Source organism: Chanodichthys erythropterus, chromosome 11 (assembly GCF_024489055.1).
Source record: "Chanodichthys erythropterus isolate Z2021 chromosome 11, ASM2448905v1, whole genome shotgun sequence".
Classification (NCBI taxonomy): domain Eukaryota; kingdom Metazoa; phylum Chordata; class Actinopteri; order Cypriniformes; family Xenocyprididae; genus Chanodichthys; species Chanodichthys erythropterus.
The window spans coordinates 37,007,731-37,026,639 of NC_090231.1; the positions used below are offsets into that span (position 1 = coordinate 37,007,731).

General features: G+C 35.7%; 1 protein-coding gene across 2 annotated transcripts in view; it reads right to left on the reverse strand.

Moving 5' to 3' along the window:
- Nucleotides 1-1,732: 1,732 nt before the first annotated feature.
- The window catches only part of tp53i11a (tumor protein p53 inducible protein 11a), a 35,359-nt gene continuing 18,182 nt past the window's right edge, over nt 1,733-18,909 (reverse strand). The window contains exons 3-8 of one of the 2 annotated variants that reach the window (XM_067399646.1): nt 18,012-18,180; nt 8,661-8,719; nt 8,403-8,451; nt 7,975-8,065; nt 6,361-6,462; nt 1,733-5,128 (exon numbers count right to left, since the gene is read on the reverse strand). In XM_067399646.1, coding sequence (XP_067255747.1) covers nt 4,995-5,128; nt 6,361-6,462; nt 7,975-8,065; nt 8,403-8,451; nt 8,661-8,719; nt 18,012-18,180 — 604 coding nt within the window. In that variant the 3' untranslated portion in view covers nt 1,733-4,994. Of the gene's footprint in view, nt 5,129-6,360; nt 6,463-7,974; nt 8,066-8,336; nt 8,452-8,660; nt 8,720-18,011; nt 18,181-18,909 lie in introns of those variants that run through there. The other variant, XM_067399647.1, reaches the window with a different exon arrangement.

The following is an 18,909-nucleotide window of genomic DNA, read 5'->3' on the forward strand; positions in this document are numbered from 1 at the left end:
GTTCACAGTCATCACAGTGTTATCAGGGTCATGTGGTTCTCTAATTTTGACTTTCTAGCCATTACAGATGCCTTCTTTCTTTACAGAGGGGTAATGGTTGATGATGGCCTTATGCCAGGCATTGGGGTGATCAGAGAAGAAAATAAGGTTGCAGATTTCTCCAGTTTAACAAACGTGACTTTTACAGGAGAGAGAGCGGGGGCCGGTGAGAGGACTTTTCACGAGTGAAGATATTACTGCGCCAAGTCAAAGTGCTCCCGAGCACTTGCTATGGTATTCCGCCATACAATATAGTTATCCATTTTACACGCTTAGAAAAGCGCAACGTTTTGTTTTGTGTCACCGTCCTAGGTCGAGTTACACTACTCGAGTAACTGTATTTAAATAGGGAAAACGTGGAGGTGTTTGGTAGCTTCTCTGCTTGGCCCCTATTGAGTGAACAGGGCTAAGCTAAGTGCTAACAAAGTTTCGCCGCAAGACAGAGCGATTTAGTGCACGAACTGAGACGAGAGAGGTATGTATCAACTCGTCTTAGTTAAGGGAATAACGTAGTTTAATATGAAAAAACGGTGGAGTATCCCTTTAAAGTCATTGATTAGCATATACTGTCACTGTCATGATAATCTTTAAATCACTCATGTGGAAACAGGGTTTATGTTGTAAGACTGAACATTTCCAAAGATATTTAAAGATGAACAAAGACATTTGCTTTGCTGTTTCAACCCCCCTTCTCTTGCAACAAGGACATTTGGAAAGTTCAAAGATGTTGATAGTTATCAAGCCGTGTAGGCCAAGATGTGTGTACATCGGGGTCTAGGAATTGTCACACCTTTAGTACAATGGGGGAAGTTATAATCTTCTGATTGGTCAGTTTGAATGTCTCACATTTAGATTTCCATCACATGGTCAAGGAAGGGATAAAAGAAGATTGTGACTATTGCTCTGTCTCTTTTTACTCTCTGCTCTTTTATTCTCGACCTCTTTTCTTGGGCCCTCTCTCTCTAACTATCTTTCAGGTAACTTTTTACATACATGCTGGGTACGATTAATGGTATATGATTTTATCATCTCATCCAACTATTTCAAGTGTAACCATAAACAAATATTGTCATTAAACCCTTTCTATTACAAATGATGTGCTAACTACTTTTGATTTGGCATTAACTTTGAAGTGCTACCTATTGCAATACAATATCGTCACACTACAGCAACGCTCTCCAACATATTTTGCTATTATAACTGCGCTTATTTCCGTCATTGGTATAAGTTGCAGTGGGTGGTAATAAACAAGAAATGTACAGTTTTCTACCGTCTTGCTGATAACGTTTCTTTAGTCATTCGGCAACCCTACAGCCTGAACCCAACCTTACAATGTCAATTTTAGTGTTAGTGATGTCACTAACCCGGGAAGAAGCTTGTTGCAGTCCCTACCAGCTGTTTGTTGTAGTCCTTAAACAGAGAATTCTTTAAAAGAAAATATCTCTTTGCTTTGAACTTTGAGCGTCATAACTTTGCAGATGATATTTCTGCTCCAACAGCAACATCATAAAGTTAAAAAAGGTTGGAATCGTAATCAACCACCCCTTTAAAACTTTAAAAACTGCTTCTGGGCAAAGCTCTCAACACCTTTAGCTATGGAACAGAATCAATGCTCCTGTGGGTAGAAAGCAGACAAGGATTGAAGAATACTTTTTGCATTTGAAAAACTTTACAGATTTATTAATTAAGCACATTCACTGTACAAAAAGATACATAACTTCCAAAGCGTGTATAAGAAACTTAAGCAAAAAGATTCTAAATCTGACATCGTAATCATCCTTGTCCAAAACAAAAACAAAATACAAAAAAGTTGCACATTTACAAATGTTTAAGAAATGTTTCACATTCCTGAATCATTGAAATATTTACAAAAAAGAAAAAAGTGACCTAAAAAATCATTTACTGTGCTTTGACTTGACAATCAAAATATGGTCCATTATCTTGCTTGTTAACAGAGTATTACTAAACAGTTCATTAAAAGAGAGATGCACAATATAAATAAACAAATAGCAGTTTCCTACTGCAGTCAATATCAAATTATGAAATGGGATAATCAGACCACCTTAATAGACATCTAAAATACTACCAAACTTGCTATCTCCAAAGCATTTATTTATATAATCCTTAGATTTCCCTTTGGAACAAAGCCATTTGTGTTTAATGGAAGCAGCATCTGAGATCTATGGAAGGGCAACATGACTGTCTACGTCTCAAATGACAGTTCAGTGATGGAAGCATACTATTAGGAATGACACCCGCTATATCTGATTATAGAATAATCGTTTATATTATTATTAAACAATTCAATTTTGCTGATGTTGGCGCTATGATAAAAGAGCTGCAACAATGTAAATGATGGCTACATTAGAGTGACTATAAGAGGTGAATAAAAGTTCAGCATGCTAACATTGTTTTTAAATAAACACTTTATGTGGAAGTTTTTTAATGACATATTTTGTTTATAAAAGTGCTACATTTTAGAGCTACTGCTGATCTGCATCGTTGACTTCATGCAAGGATGACTAAAGGCATAAAGTATATCTTACTAAATACGGTTCTAATGTACTATTGTTGTGCATAATGGTAGTTTTTAAAAGAAGAGTTCACACAAAAAGTAAATTCTCTGAAGTCAATGACAAGACACACAGAAACCATCATATGAATTCAGACATGGAACACAGTGCACAAGTCGTATGGACTATTTTACGGTACTCCTTTTTTGCTCCACAGATGATAGACAATCATACATTTTGGAACAAAATTAAAATTTGGTGTGAACTGTCTCTTTAATACATACATTTAAGGTGAAAGTTAAACCATGAGTCAAAACATGAGAAAAAAAAACTGACTTGTTCTCTGTAATCTCTTAATCTGTAATATAAGAGGAATTGTCCTAAATTAATAAATTACACTACTTACTTTAGTACCTGTTATGTAAATATAAGTAGGTATATGTAAAGCAGAAAAAGGGTACAAATTAATTACGTATGTCTTACTTAGCAGGGGTAAAGTTTCTTTGTTTGAAGCCACAAATAGCTAGATTTGTCAAAGACAATAATAAATGTTCAACTACAGTTAATAATAAGTTAATAAGGTACTTTCTGAAATATACACTTTAAATACCATTTAATACTACATCCATTATTTTTACCATATCACAAGAAGTACTGTTGAGAGTCTTAATTCAAAAGGAATGTATTTGCAAAGTCTTCACTTTGCAATGTTTATCACTTTGGAATTTTAACTTGCAATTCATGTGAATTATGTAGATAAAACAATGAAATAAATGATTTAGAATGTTGGTAACTACATGTAAATGTAACAATTCTAGTTCTTCAACAATACATTCAAATTTTAATATAGGCCTATTTTAATTTTGTATGTATACTATTCTTTGTTTTACCCTTTGTCTTACATCAGGGGTGTCCAATCCTGCTCCTGGAGGGTCACTGTCCTGCAAAGTTTGGCTCCAACCCCAATTAAACACAACTGAACCAAATAGTAAAATTAATTAAATGAAATGAGTTCATTTCACTCAAATAATAATGCATGTTGATTGTACTTAATAGAAAAAAAGGTTGCGTGAACTCAACTCATTTTGATTGTTGAACTTAATATGATTGAGTTGGGTTGCAGCAGATTTCTAATTCCCAGCATGCTTTGCGTCAGACTGTATAAGGAAAATAAATGTTGAAATTAAGTGTTATTTTGTGTGTATTTGCACAAGATTAACAGGGAAACATAAGTTAGTGTTTATTGTTGTGTTATGTTGGGATTTACATGAGGGTTCTGTTATGTTAGTTTTGTAGAATTACCATTGTGGTGAAGAGTAGCGCCTGTTCAGGTTGAGGATGGACTAGAAAAACTTTTAAGACCACATGTACTGTATGTTGTTTGATTATTTATATATATATATATATATATATATGTATTATATATATTGTGATGAGTGGGGTGAGGCTGAGAACTGTGGGAATGAAGGGATGCCGGTGGCATGATTGTTAATGAGAGAATCTTGCTCCGCTTCCACAGCTCTCGGCCCCGTCCCACTTGTCACAAAATTTTAAGTTCTACTTAATTAAAAAAATGAGTGTGTTTACTTAAATGTTAAGCATTCTGAACTTATTGAGGTTTACAGTGCTCCTGTCATCATTGCTTTGTACCGATGTTAGTTTTTGCTGAGTTTGATAAACTTAAACCATTTGAGGCAATCGGTTTCCTCAAACAATTTAAGTATCTAGATAGTTCTTAAGACTTAGTTAGATTTGTTACCTGAATTGAAACTGAATTGAGTATGATTTACTAAACCAACACTAAAATATAAGTGTATTTAACTTAATGTATATGAGTTTACAGTACTCATACTTATTGGTTTTAATAAGGCAATCAGTTTCCTCAACTGATTTGAGTTATCGTAATTTATCGTGTTTTACATTGTAAGCATACTAGAAACTTCCAGGCAGGAGTGTTGAGGCAAGCTGGGGCTAAACTCTGCAGAATAGTGGCCCTCCAGGACCGACTTAGAACAGCCCTGTCTTACTTTATTGGCGCTTGTACTGAGGTGTTGTTGTACGCCTTTATAAAACTGCATTTTAACATTTGGGAGACAAGATTCCCAGACATGTATAAATGTGCCATAAATCTACCATCCATACAATATATACTCTCAGAAAATCTATTACAAACAGGTAAGCTGTCAAATAATTAAAGCCACTGTAGTGAATTTAATGTAACAAAAGTCATGATCTGATGCCCTGTGGATCTAATGAGAGTGCCGAGATACTATACATACATAAAATGGAAATTGCCCATAAACAGAGGTTGATTTTCAGTCAAGTGTAAATTCATTTGGTCCAGGCAGTGGTGCTACTGTATTCAAAGCATTCTCTGGTGCAAAGCCACCCATCTAACACAAGATTTTGTCAGATTGGTGAACACATTGTAGCTGGCCTCCCTCACATCTTTTTCGAGCGCCGACCAAGGTGATGATAGTAACTCAAGGTGATGAAGAGGAAGAAGGCTTCACTAACAAGAAGAACGATTGCACCGTTGCACAGTGTGCCCATCTCCAAGAGGGTGATGGACGTCACTGGAAAAAAAAATTTATATAGAGACTAATGTGCAAAGTCAGACAAAGAAGAAGTCTTATATAGACATTTATCAAAAGACAAAAGGGTGCCATACAGCATAACTTACAGCACTCAATTCACAAACCTATTTAACTCGTAAATATATGTACTGAGACAATGAAACGCTGCCCTCTTATGCAAATATAGCTTTAGCATAAACAATGCCATGAAGAGTAGGATGGAAAGGACTTAATATCAATCAATCAATTAAAAATATGAAACTAAAACTTACTCAAATTCCAAAATGTACCAGTAGATGAATGTACCATATATGTCACAAACACTGTAATCAGTTCTTTTGTAATTTGGTCTTTAAAAAAAAGGGAAAATAATAATCTTAATACTACTCCAGAATAACTTATTTTCTGGCAACAAATAGAACTGTTAGCTAGTTGTCTACAGGGAAGGCATAAAATTAATGAAAGTCAGACTTAATTACAGCTTCAGGTCAAAAACAAAAAAGAAAAAAAAGACCCAAAAGCAGACATGACCCATTGGCTTTTATTATGAGACAGTCTTAAATACAATAAGTGTAACCACTCTCGTTAACTTTATATATAGCACAAAGTGAGGAGTTTACTGGGTTGATTTGAAGCCTAAGCTTGGATTGTATATTTAAGAAAGCTGGTTGCCATAAGAGGGCAGTACAGCCTTAAGAACTAAGAGTATTCCAGACCTTCTCTGCTAACCAAGACTCAACAATAACAATGGCCTAATGGTCCAGGGCTAATATAAGAGTGTTTCAGAGCAGTTTTATCAGCTTTTGATAGGCTTGGAAGCTTCTGGAGAATGGGTTACAATTATAAACCAATCTGTAATGCTTTGCATTGTTTTTCAGCAAGTGTTTATAATTTGTTTCAGCTATTATGCAGCCACATAATTGCTGTATAATTTAATATTATTCATGCTAAAGAATGTCCTTGCTAAGAAATATAATATAAATACAAATAAAGAAAGCATAAAATATTAAGTAAATATTAAGAAATTTTCTGTCTGGCACATATAAAAAATACATGACATATCAATATACCATATTAAAAACCTTATTGTTGAGCCCTGTTAACCATTCTGAAGTGCCCTAAATCAATTTTCCTCAAGTCTAAATGTCCCTTAATTATGGGCAGAATAAAGATTAAATGTCAGTTTCCATTCTCACGTCCCGTAGCACTGTCTGCCCACTGTTTTCTCTCACCTAGAAATTGTACCCCGAAGTAACATGCTTCCGTAAGTAGCGTCCATTGAATGATGACCTTTTCCGCTGTGTACAAGCCATTCCACAGGATTAATGAGATACCTGTTGGGAAGAGGAAACACTCAGAGTCAGTTCTGAGATTATCCTAAGTCAGGTAGAAATAATAACGGGGGCTCATCAATCTCCTCAAAACAGCCAAGCACTTAGGCTCGGAATTAAAAAGCTTGAAATCTGGCCCAAGATCAGAGGACCGATGCTGCCGTGGGTTCTGATTCTGTTCAGGGAAAAGCGCAGAGAGTCCTTCTGATCTCCTCCCACACTGCGGATATGGATAACAAGGAGGGTAGCTGTTTCTTCAATCCTGCCAAGTGCCATCTGCCAGCACTATTTTTCCAGCCTTGGTTGAATAATTCCCACCACTGAACTGGCCATTGATCTGACAGAAGCACATTCACACCTTGCAACGCCACAGGGGTATGAATTGTTTGTGAGCCAAACCAGGTGTCACACTGTATAAAGACCACTGGAGCTCAATGAGAGGTCTAGACTGCAAAATACAGCCCTTTGCATACTGAAATGTGCATACTAACATCATGTGTACATACAGCAAAGCCTCAGGGGCTCTGCTGCAGCACTCTACTCCTGAGTACTCGGAGATAGATAACGTATGTAATCACATTAGCATAATATTCTATATTGGGGAGGGAAAGCTTGCTGAATTAGAGGTGGTGTTACACTATTATGGAAAAAAGACAAATAGGCTGCTGTTCATAATGAAATAAGGGCATAGGGAGGGAAGGGATTTTATTTCCACAAAACAGTCTCTTTCACACACCCATAAGCCACCCCTGCAATCTTTTATAATACAGGACCTCCTACGGCTGACTGTAAGCTCAAGCACGGGGTGTGCCTGGCATGTGCTGTTGTTGTGAGGTGTCCTGGGACCAGCAGGGGGTCATTACTAGTTCTAGTACAGAAGCACTGCCCAGCACTCTGAAAGCCCTGCCCTATATGTGGCTAAATGGAATTTGTAAGGACTCATCCATTTTTAAAACCAAGGCGTAAAATATTCATACCTCTTGAAATCATACACTAATCTGGCAGTGAAAAGCTCATCTAGTCATGAATATTTCCTGTGAGTGGGAGACAGACTTGCACAAATGTGTTTACATTATGCATTTGCTATGCATAAATTGAGAGCTTAAGTGTAAAGAAGTGCACAGATACGCTACATTGCCAATAGTACGTGGAGAAATGTGCATTTAAATATCCCTTTCCAAGCTGATGGGCATTAACATGGAGGTGGCCCATTTTACAAATTGTCAATATTTTATTTTTATGATAACCGCAATGCTTTTAAAGATGGCATACTTTTTCGGCAAATATTTGTCAAATTTGTCAAATACATTTTTTTACAATTAATTTGTCCTCATTATTTATAGACTTATTATAGTCAGATATTTACACATGTGTAATAGCAAAATTCACTATATGTAAAGGGTGCCTGCTCTCTTGTGGCTCTTGTGTAAGTCAGAACAGGCCACTTTTTAGTTGATATCATCCCTTATAGTGTTAAACGTAGCTTTAACCTTATCTCATTAAAGCTGAACATACATAGAAGGGCTCCGCCGTAGAGTCTGATGGAGATCCTGGTGGTGGTGAGCTCAAATATTAACTCGTAGAGCTGGTTGGGGAAAGCCAGGGCCTACAACACAGTAAAGAAGGTCACATAATGTCTGTAATGTTATGGGACCTCTAGGGAGAGGCATTCAAGCTGCAAAAATTCCCTCAAGATGAAAGCGAAATAAGAAATGTCATTTGTAAACTCAAAAATTAAAAGCATTTCAAACGTGTAGGGTCGGTACTATCACTTTTGATCAATTTAATGCATCCTTACTAAATAAAAGTATTAATTAATTTCTTAAAAATATATATTTTGTACAGTAGCTAATTATACAGAACACAATGAGCATTACTTCATTTTGGAGCATGAACTCTTAGATGAAGGCCAGAGCACCAGCCATTTTGATGTAACTGCTCACCATTAAAGATGTCGATGTGAACAGCACTGCAGAGATGAGGAGCCAAATCCTGCAGTGAGAGAATGAAAGACATTACACATCAAACCAACTAGCCTCTAATAAGACACAAATGAGCCACCATCAAAACTTTCAAGGACTGGCAAAAAAACAACACTGCAAAGAACACTGGAGCAATTAAATTAGTAGGGTGTCTGATGTCACACGTAAAGACAAGCTTGAAGTCTGATGTGAAGAGACTGATCGTGTCTAAAGTCTTACCGGAGACCAGTGGGCTCACGTACAGCAAACTTCATCTCATTACCCAACATCTGACTGATCTGCAAATTGAGAATTTACCAATATTAGCATGTAGCATTTAGTCAGTTTACTAACGTCTTTTTATAAATGTACTAATTATAAGACACATTAAGATTTTACAATCTTTAAGCAGAGCAAGGTGGCGTACTAAAATGCAGGCCCCTGGAAGGAAAATGTCAAATGTAGGAAAACAGGCCTGACTCAGAAAGTGGGATTATCAGATTTGCTGATAGCACAAGCCTGCCAAGACTGAATGGTCCATGCAGAGGGAAGAGGTTTTATTTTGTGAAAATGGAAACTTTTGTGTAGCATCTGGAGGGACTAATAGGAAAGTTTGAGCTTTATTTTGATTTAATAGGTGTATTTTGACAGCAGGCTATGTGGTTTCACAATGATGGCTTTGTGTTCGCAATCCAGGCTGTGGGCCACAGGGGAGCACAGCTCCTTCAGAAAGAATCAGACAAATACAGATAAGGATGTGGAAGGTGGTACAATATAATGCTTTGTTTGGGTAGCCTAACGCTCATCATTCTATAAGAGATTTTGCAAGAGAATCCTCTGTTTAAAAGCTTTAGAGGAAGCAACTCAAAATTATGCTCACCTAGGCTGCATTTATTTGATAGAAAATAAAGTAAAACGGTACTATTGTGAAATGTTATTACAATTTAAAATAACTGTTTTCTATTTTAATATATTTTAAAATGTAATTTATTCTGTGATGGCAAAGCTGAATTTTCAGCAGCCATTAATCCAGTCTACAGTGTCACATGATCCCTCAGAAATAATTTTAATATTCTGATTTGGTGCTCAGGAATTATTCTTATTATATTATCAATGCTGAAAACAGTTGTGCTGCTAAGTTAATGTGCTTGTGGAAACCATGCTAAAAAAAAAAATTCAGGATTCTTTGGAACAGCATTTGAAATCGAAATCTTTAGTAACATCATAAACTCTTTAAATTTTGATCAATTTAAAGGGTTAGTTCACCCAAAAATGAAATTTCTGTCATTAATTACTCACCCTCATGTCATTCCAAACCTGTAAGACCTTCATTCATCTTTACCACTGTGGTTACGTTGACTATTTTAACAATGTCTTTACTACTTTTCTGGACCTTGAATATGGGAACTATGTTGCTTTCTAAGGGGGATAAAAAAAAAAAACCTCTCGGGTTTCATCAAAAATATCTTAAATTGTGTTCCAAAGATGAACGAAGGTCTTATGGGTTTGGAACGACATGAGGGTGAGTAATAAATGACAGAATTTTCATTTTTGGATGAACTAACCCTTTAATGCATCTTTGCTGCATAAAAAGTACTAATTCAATATAAAAAAAAAATAAATCTTTCTGACCCCAACAGTAGTGTACATTTTGTGGGCAAAAAGAAACAGGTGGTTAAGATAAGAAGGGCAACGGACTTGCTGCTAAGCCTTGTCTTAAAGAAGTTAACTAGCCAATCCTACTCTGGAAATGCCATCTGGCATATTTACTAACAAACTTGTACTCTTGTCTAGCTTTAGTTCTGTGTATCTGGATAGTTAGCAGCATATGCCAGATGATGAATCCCGAAAGCAAACTGAAAAATGTTTTGGTAACTATATATAATTGTATATTTAAATTCATGGTTAATATAAATGTTATCAGCAGCAGTGATTGCACTAAAAGGAAATGTTGTCATATCCAGCAATACTGGGTGCAGGCTTAGCAAAGGGTCAAATGTGCAGTAGGAAATTAGTAGGCAAATTTTACAGTAGTAATGTCCATTTACCTATCTTTGAAACATATAAACAGGCATTTCCCTTACTTTGATGTGCTTATTAAATAAGCACAATAATGTTACCTCACTCCTTTCCATTTCCATCTCAAAATTATGTACATGGCTTCCAAGCCTAAAAAAAAAAACACACCCTAATGGCCATTAAACATGCAGGCTCTCTTTCTTCTCCCAACCTAAAAGAGAGAGATCTATCCATCTTCCTCTCTGCCTAAAAGCATCAGCAGCATGGGTAATTTAGTGTTGATGAAAACCTGATCTGTTTCTGATGGGAGGCTGAACTCTTGGCTAAAAGGTAATTTTTATAGGTGGAAGCAAGAAAGTGATGGAAGGTGAGCAGGAGATAATTTTTAAAATGGACTACTGTGGCCTGCAGAACATGGTCCTGATCAGTGCAAAATGTGGACTGCATGTAATTGTAATTTCTATAGTCCTAATGCATGTTTCTTGTTGTGGTAGGCCACTTTAAGGGGAAAAAAAGGAACATATCTGTGAACAGGGGCGTGTGTCACAGCGACTGTTTTAGCCTCTCAGAAGCACATACATAGTAATGGCTTAGAGTAAAACGGATGTCACAGATGAGCCATTTTTGTTTTGTAAAGGTTCCATTCTATAGGTTTCGCTTTTTGTAATATTTAGACCATTTTACACACCAGAACATTTACTACAATTCATTCAAATGAGATTGCCAAAACTGTATACTAGCCTTTGTGTAGACTTGATGAACAAATGCTGCTGTATTTACCCAGTAAACAGCAGTAGATAGTATGGCAGGTCATCGATTACTCTCAGGAGAAAAGTGCTCGCAGAGATATAGTGTTCAGAATGCATGTCACACTGAGAAACAAGAGCATGTCATATCTATTGAGACCACCGCTCAATCGACACCTCGCTCTGGTTGTTTCCGGGGGGATTAACACATCTCGACAACTGCTGGGAACAGGGAGTACTCTGTTTTCTCATAAGACCTGTAATGGCAGATGATACAACAGTAGGGGTGTAGCGGATCGTATTGATCCAGACCTGGCCACGCGTTTGGCACGCATGTGACTCATAGATTAATTGCAAAGTTCAGCCATCATAGAGTAAAAGTTTATCATCTGCACATTTTAAGTCTTGCCAATTTAATCATTCAAGAGATTTCAAACCATTCAAGTGTCAGTCTGGTTTTTAGATGAGAAAAAGATGAAATGTAGATTGAATATTCCAACTGTTTATGCATTTTCTACCCCTGAATGTAAAAACTAAAAGTCAAGCTGTATTCTTGTTTTTTTTGTTTGTTTTTTTCATTTTAAAAAAAGTTACAGTTTTCAGTTTTTTCCATTTTTAATATTACAGTTTTTCACAATTGCTTAGACACATTTCTTGAAACCTTCACCCATTTTCTCACAACATTAAACACAAAGCCAAATCTCCAAACTACATTCACAAAACCACTGACTCTTCTGGCAAAATCAAACAATCGGCTCAAAACCATTTCACCTGTTCTCAAAATCAAACAAAGCTTACACAAATCATATACACAGTCAATATATAAACACCACAAATTATTCATTAGACACTACAAAAAAAACAAAAAAAAAAACAAAACAAAAAAAACACAGCATCCAGAGCATGAGGTTACAGAAAAAAAAATGTAGCCTATATTGGATACAGCATAGGTAAAAAAGTATAGTACTGGTTTAGTAAAGTAAATATATTGTATAATGTATGTATTTTGCAAGTATAGTATTGTATAGAATATTGTATAGTACTGAATGTCTGTATATTCAGCGCTTGCATACTGTAAAAATACAGTAGCACAAATGCAAAAGCCCAAAAGGTTCAATAAAAAGCATGTTACAGTACACTCAAAAAAGTTGTAAATACAAAATCAAGGTCAATGAGAGATTCATTCAACCTCAGCATCACATCTTTGTATTGGGTCCAGCCTGAGGACTTTAAAACGTTGCACCCTTTCTACACAGTGTGTTCATCTGACCACAGGATCGCAGCCACTGCTTGTTTGAGTGACAAACTAATGGAGAAATTAAACAGAGTACTTCTAATACACCACGCCCCACATTAAGTTCTATGATAAACAGAAAAATCAATATCATGAGTGTGCAAGTCTTCAAAAAGTAATGGAAGAGCAAAATCATTTTCTACCACAAATGAATGTTTCAAGTTGTTCAGAAAAATATTACACCCAAAAGATCTACTTTGACTGGTGAAACTACTGATTTATTAATATAAAATCTCTTGAAAGCTAATGTGGAGCTGGATTCATGCATACATCTCCAGCCATTATGGTGCTAGCTGAGCCATCTCTGTTGAAACAGAGGGTGATGTGCGACTGCCCCTTAATGGATGTTCTCTTTGATCTTTCTCTGTGACCCTACCCAAGGTTTGATGCACATTGCAGGGGCGGAAAGGGCAGCTGTGTCTGAGTGCTGCCCATGTTTCATGTGGACTACCTCAAAGCCCCATGAGTTTTAATAGTGCTGAGCGTGAGACAGGCAGTCGTGCCAAAAAGCTCTCATTGTGGGTTATTCATGGTAGGGATGTACAAAACTAGTCGACTAATTGATTAAACAATACTGCTGCAGCTAGTCGACTTGGAAACACAAGTCATTTACGTTTTCTTTTTTCCACATTTAATGTTTTGCTTTATATTTTTACAAAGGCTACGTTTAAATTACCATTATGTTAATATTACATTTTAAAATTAATATATTATTTTAAATAGTGCATTTCTAGAGCAGAAAAAAATAATTAAATGCATTGGTTTTCCCAGTGGCACTCACAGCAGGTTCAGAGAAATATCCACTTATACAAGATAAACAAGGTGAGGGAGTATTTTGGTTTTGGTATTAAGGTTTCTGAGGAAAACATTCCAGGATTTTTCTACATATAGTGGAGCAATGGGTTGAAGGTCCAAATTGCAGTTTCAGTGCAGCTTCAAAGTGCTCTAAACAATCCCAGCCGAGGAATAAGGGACTTATTTAGCAAAATGATCGGTCATTTTCTAAAAAAATAAAAATGGATGTACTTTTTAACCACAAACGCTCATCTTGCACTAGCTCTGCATAATCACACAGGAAAGGTCATGCGTGATGTAGGCGGAAGTACCGCGGTAGGCTGAAAAATTCTGTCATTTTCTCCTCCAATTTCAAAATCGTCCGACATCGTTGTTTTACTTTTTATTGTAAGGGGCATTTGTCTTAGTCTTTGCATGTTCGCTTTTTAAACATTGGGTCGCTACTTCCATAAACATAAACATCTTAGAAGACATGAGGGTGAGTTAATCATCAGGAAATTTTAATTCTTAAGTGAACTAATCCTTTAAGTTTGCTTATAGGCTTGTTATACTAGTGGTTATGAGGGACAATAAAGAATTAAACTTTATATTGGATTAAAGGAGAAACATTACAAATTAAACTTATTTGACACTTGAACAGTTGCAAAATACTAACAAAGAGAATATATTTCAGTTCAGTTCAGTTTCACTTTATTGATTTATAAAGCACTACTAAAACAACAAAGTTTAATGACCAAAGTGCTGTACAATGAAGAAATTCTACATAAAATAAGACATAGCACCAAACAAACCTCTAAAACAGTACACACAAAAGCCGATGCCTCAACACACTGCAGACTCGAAAGCTAAACTAAAAAGATGAGCCTTCAAACGTCTTTTAAAAATGTTTAGAGTGGAAGATACTCTAATATGAGATGGCCCGATCACGCCTCCGCTTGTATCTTGTCCTCTGAAAAATTAAAACAGACTGATCAGAAGATCTGCACCTGTAAAGTCTCTGACAAGTATGAGGGAGCTAATCCATTCAGGCACTTATATACAAAAACCAGGAGCTTAAATTCAATCCTGTACTGGACAGGCAACCAGCCCAGAGAAGATAAAATAGGAGAAATATGGTTCCATTTGCGTGTCCTCGTCAAGAGCCTAGCAGCAGCATTTTGGACTAATTGCAACCGGTTTAATGCCTTTTGACAAACACCTACATAAAGAGAGTAGCAGTAGTCAAGCCGTGTAAACACAAAAGCATGGATCACCTTCTCACAGTCATTAAAAGAAAGAAAAGGTTTAACCTTCGCCAAAAGACGTAAATGAAAAAAACTTGTTTTAACGACTGAATTTATCTGTTTATCGAATTTTAGGGAACTGTCAAACAGTACCCCTAAATTTTTAACCACAGGTTTACAAAAAGGGGTCAGCTCACCTAAATTTGACAGTTCAGGAAGAGTAGGACCACCGGACCAAACAAGCTCCGTTTTTCTCTCATTGAAGTTTAAAAAATTTGCAGACAACCAGACTTTAACCTCCTTTAAACAGTTCACTAGGGAATCCAGAGCTTTTTCATTACTTTTCCTCAAGGGCAAGTAAATTTGCGTGTCATCCGCATAAAAATGAAAGGAAATTCCATACTTAAGAAAAATTGTCCCTAGAGGTAAAATATATAGAGAAAATAAAATAGGGGCAAGAATGGATCCTTGGGGGACACCGCAAGTCAACGGGGCAGAAGATGAATAGGCCTGGCCTATATTAACAGAGAGACTTCTATTCGATAAGAAAGACCTAAACCACTTAAGAGCAGTACCCTGAATACCCGCCACTTCCTCAAGGCGTGAAACGAGGATCCCATGATCAATCGTATCGAAAGCTGCAGTAAGGTCTAAAAGCAAAAGAACCACAGAATGACCAGAATCACTTAACAATAAAATATCATTAAGCACTTTTAGCAATGCAGACTCTGTACTGTGGTGGGCTTTAAACCCGGACTGAAAAACCTCAAACAGCATTTTGGTCCAAAAAACTCTGCAATTGGCTAAGAACAATTTTCTCTAAGACCTTAGATAAAAACGGAAGTTTTGATATTGGTCTAAAATTAGATAAATCAGAGCAATCCAAATTTGGCTTTTTAACAAGAGGTTGCACTACAGCATGTTTCAATGACAACGGGACCATACCAGAAATCAGACTACCATCAACAATAGACAAAATACTAGGGCCAATATGGTCAAAGACCTTTTTAAATAGCCATGACGGGATACTATCCAAAGGACAATTGGAGGGTTTCATCCGGCCTACAATCTCAGTCAATGTCACAATAGATACTGGCTCGAAGTGAGAAAAAGTAGCATATTTAAAAAGTAGAATATTTAAAGTTGACTAGTTGGTTGCAAAATTTCAGTTTAAATGTTAATAAAATTTGTTGTGGTGCACATCCTGAATTCATTGTGGTGCAACATGACTTAGTGCGGGCCACCCAGGTATATTAACGGCCACCCAATTACATTTGGTGGCACATTTTTGCTTTTATTCTTATTATCCTCTTATACTTTTTTTATCCGCCCGAGATAATGAAACCATCCGCGTTCGATTTAGAAGCCGTGTCTAAAAACGTGTGGAAAAAGCCAGCCACGCCACTCTCTCCTCTTTTCAAAAATGCTTGTTGCTGAACAATCATGAGCTGCATTCTCCATGAAGACGAATACGTTTCAGCAAAGGATAAATGGATTTCTAGACCTTGCAGTAGCTCTAATGCTAGATTATACTACTACTTATGGAGATGATAAATAAAAAACCCGCCCTGTACAGGTATGATTAGCTGTTCGTCCACCTTGGCAGAGCTTTTGATCTCGATTTGAGCACATTCGTCCCGCGTCTACATTTAAAATAAGACGCAAAAGACGCAACATGTGAACGGCCCCTAACTATTGGAAAGTCTCCCTTCTCTCTACGCGTTTCGTACCTGCTCATTTATTGTGTGCGAGAACTGTTCACTCCCATTGACAATTCCACATATGAGGCAAAGACCATCAGAGACGCAGTGGATATTTCACAGACAAAGACCTGGTAAACTTGTGCATTTATAAGAGTAGTTGGCCACACCCAGAAAAATGAATGGGTCCTCTGCTGGATGTATATGGTAACTACACTAAAAATTTATTTCCTACAGATTTCTCTATCCAGCAGATGACAGAATTCTGCCTCTAAAACCTAGATCAATATCCAGAAACAACTCCTATTTAATATTGATCTTCATTATCATCATCAACTCATTTCATATCCATACAAATGTTGTAGTTGAGAAATTTTGCGGTAAATGGATAAAAAAGTAGCCTACTTCATATCCCACACACACATATACACACACACACACATATACATATACACACACACACACATATATATATATATATATATATATATATATATATATATATATATATATATATATATATATATATATATAATTTATTTTATTTATTTATTTATATAATTTATTTTATTTATTTATTTATATAATTTATTTTATTTATTTATTTATATAATTTATTTTATTTATTTATTTATTTATTTTTTAAAGACACACATTATTTGTTGTTTGTCACATGTAGTAGATAATTTTTGTACCATAGGATTTTCCACCTGGCTACCACCGCAAGTATATTTCAAAACCTGTGGGAAGCACTGTGACTGCACATTCAGGATGAGTGTGTGGGGCCAATTAGTGTCCTAGAGCCAAGCTGGCGTTTCACACTGTGCCACAACTCATCTAGTCAGCCACCTCTCCCATAGCAGGTGTGTTCCTAATGCACAATGAATTTGTAGATTGTGTGTGATGTATTCTTACCTCCCATAAAGCAAGAGAGCTCTGTATGCAGTGTATTCTATTATTTATGTATTCCTTTCAACAGAAATATATGAATGATAAACAGCAGCTTCTCTATTCGATCAGAAAAAAACATACAGTCAGCTAGAATCTAACCATGCAAAAATAATATTTTTTATAATATTTCATTTATATATTAAGTAATAATAAAACATATTTAATAGAATATTATATTAATTATTATTATTATTATTAATAATAATAACACAATATATATTATTATTATTATTATTATTATTATTATTATTATTAAATGAATAAATCAATCAACCAATAAATTAAATACTTTTGATTGTGGTTGCTGTTGAATGAAGGAATATATGAATAAGTTATATATACAGTCAAACCAAAATTTATTCTGACGCATTTCATTCATTAACACAGTTTATTCACTATAGTTTAAAAAAAAAAAAAATATGAGGTCTCAGAGTTAAACTGTGTCTGAAAAAAATAATCTCAATTATGTCAGATAACTTAAGCCAAACATGGTCAGGTCAAAGTTTCTGGATAATTTTTGGTTCCAAATTTTCATAAATTTTACTGGAAGTCCACTGTATGAAGAATTTTTGGGTATATATATATATATATATATATATATATATATATATATATACCCAATTATTATCTGTTTTATATATATATATATATATATATATATATATATATACACACACACACACACACTTCATGTAGCACTAATAATTTGAAAACCCCTAAAAGGCATATGACTTAGACAACATACAAAAAACAAAACACTGCCTGGAGAAAAAAAAATAGAATTAAAAAGAAGCTTTCTTACATGAATAGCTGGTATTGAGGTCAATTATGAAAAAGACTGATGCAGGCAGGTGAGATTTTACCTTTGACCTGTGCACCTCTCCGTCATCATCCTCCCCGCCGACACCCAGAACCTTACGGGACTTGAGGCGACTCACAAGATCAGTCTGACTGTGCTTCTTCATAAGAGGTGGTGGTGTGGAGGCCATGGCAGCAGAGAAAAGCAGGCACTTGATTGAGCTGGCAGAAGGACTGAAGAAAAGATAAAACATCAGCAGGAGCACTTTGTCAGAACGGTTTGTGCCTAGCATTCCAGTTATGGGCAGAAAAAAAAAATGATCACAACCAGTAATATGCAGGGTTTGTGAAATTTAACAACAGCATGTCATTCTGTTCCACATCTGTGACTACAAGCTATCAGTAAGACTAAAAGAAACAAGACAGCAGTAGGAAAATATATAAACATTGCAATGTGTGACCTGAAACGAGTCTACATCCTCCCACACAGCTGCACACACAAAACATTCAGAGGAAACTGTGTTAGCTGAATAGGGATATACTTAAAACATTTTTAAAGATTGTATTGTATTGTTCTATACACTATCATTCAAAAGTTTGGGGTTGGTAAGAGCTTGTTTTTGGTTTAAAAATGTTTTTAAAATATTTTTTCTATGCTTACTAAGCCTTCATCAGTTTGATTAAAAATACACTAAAACTGCAACATTGTGAAATATTATTATAATTATTATCTGTTTTAATATGTTTAAAAACAATTTATTCCAGTGATGGCAAAGATGAGTTTTCAGCATCATTACTCCGGTCTTCAGTGTCAGGATCCTTCAGAAATCATTCTGATATGCTAATTTAGTGATCAAGTAACATTTATTATATTATCAATGTTGAAAACAGTTGTGCTTCTTAATATTTTTGTGAAAAACTGTAATACATTTTTGGCATTTATTTGAAATAGAAAAAATTTCT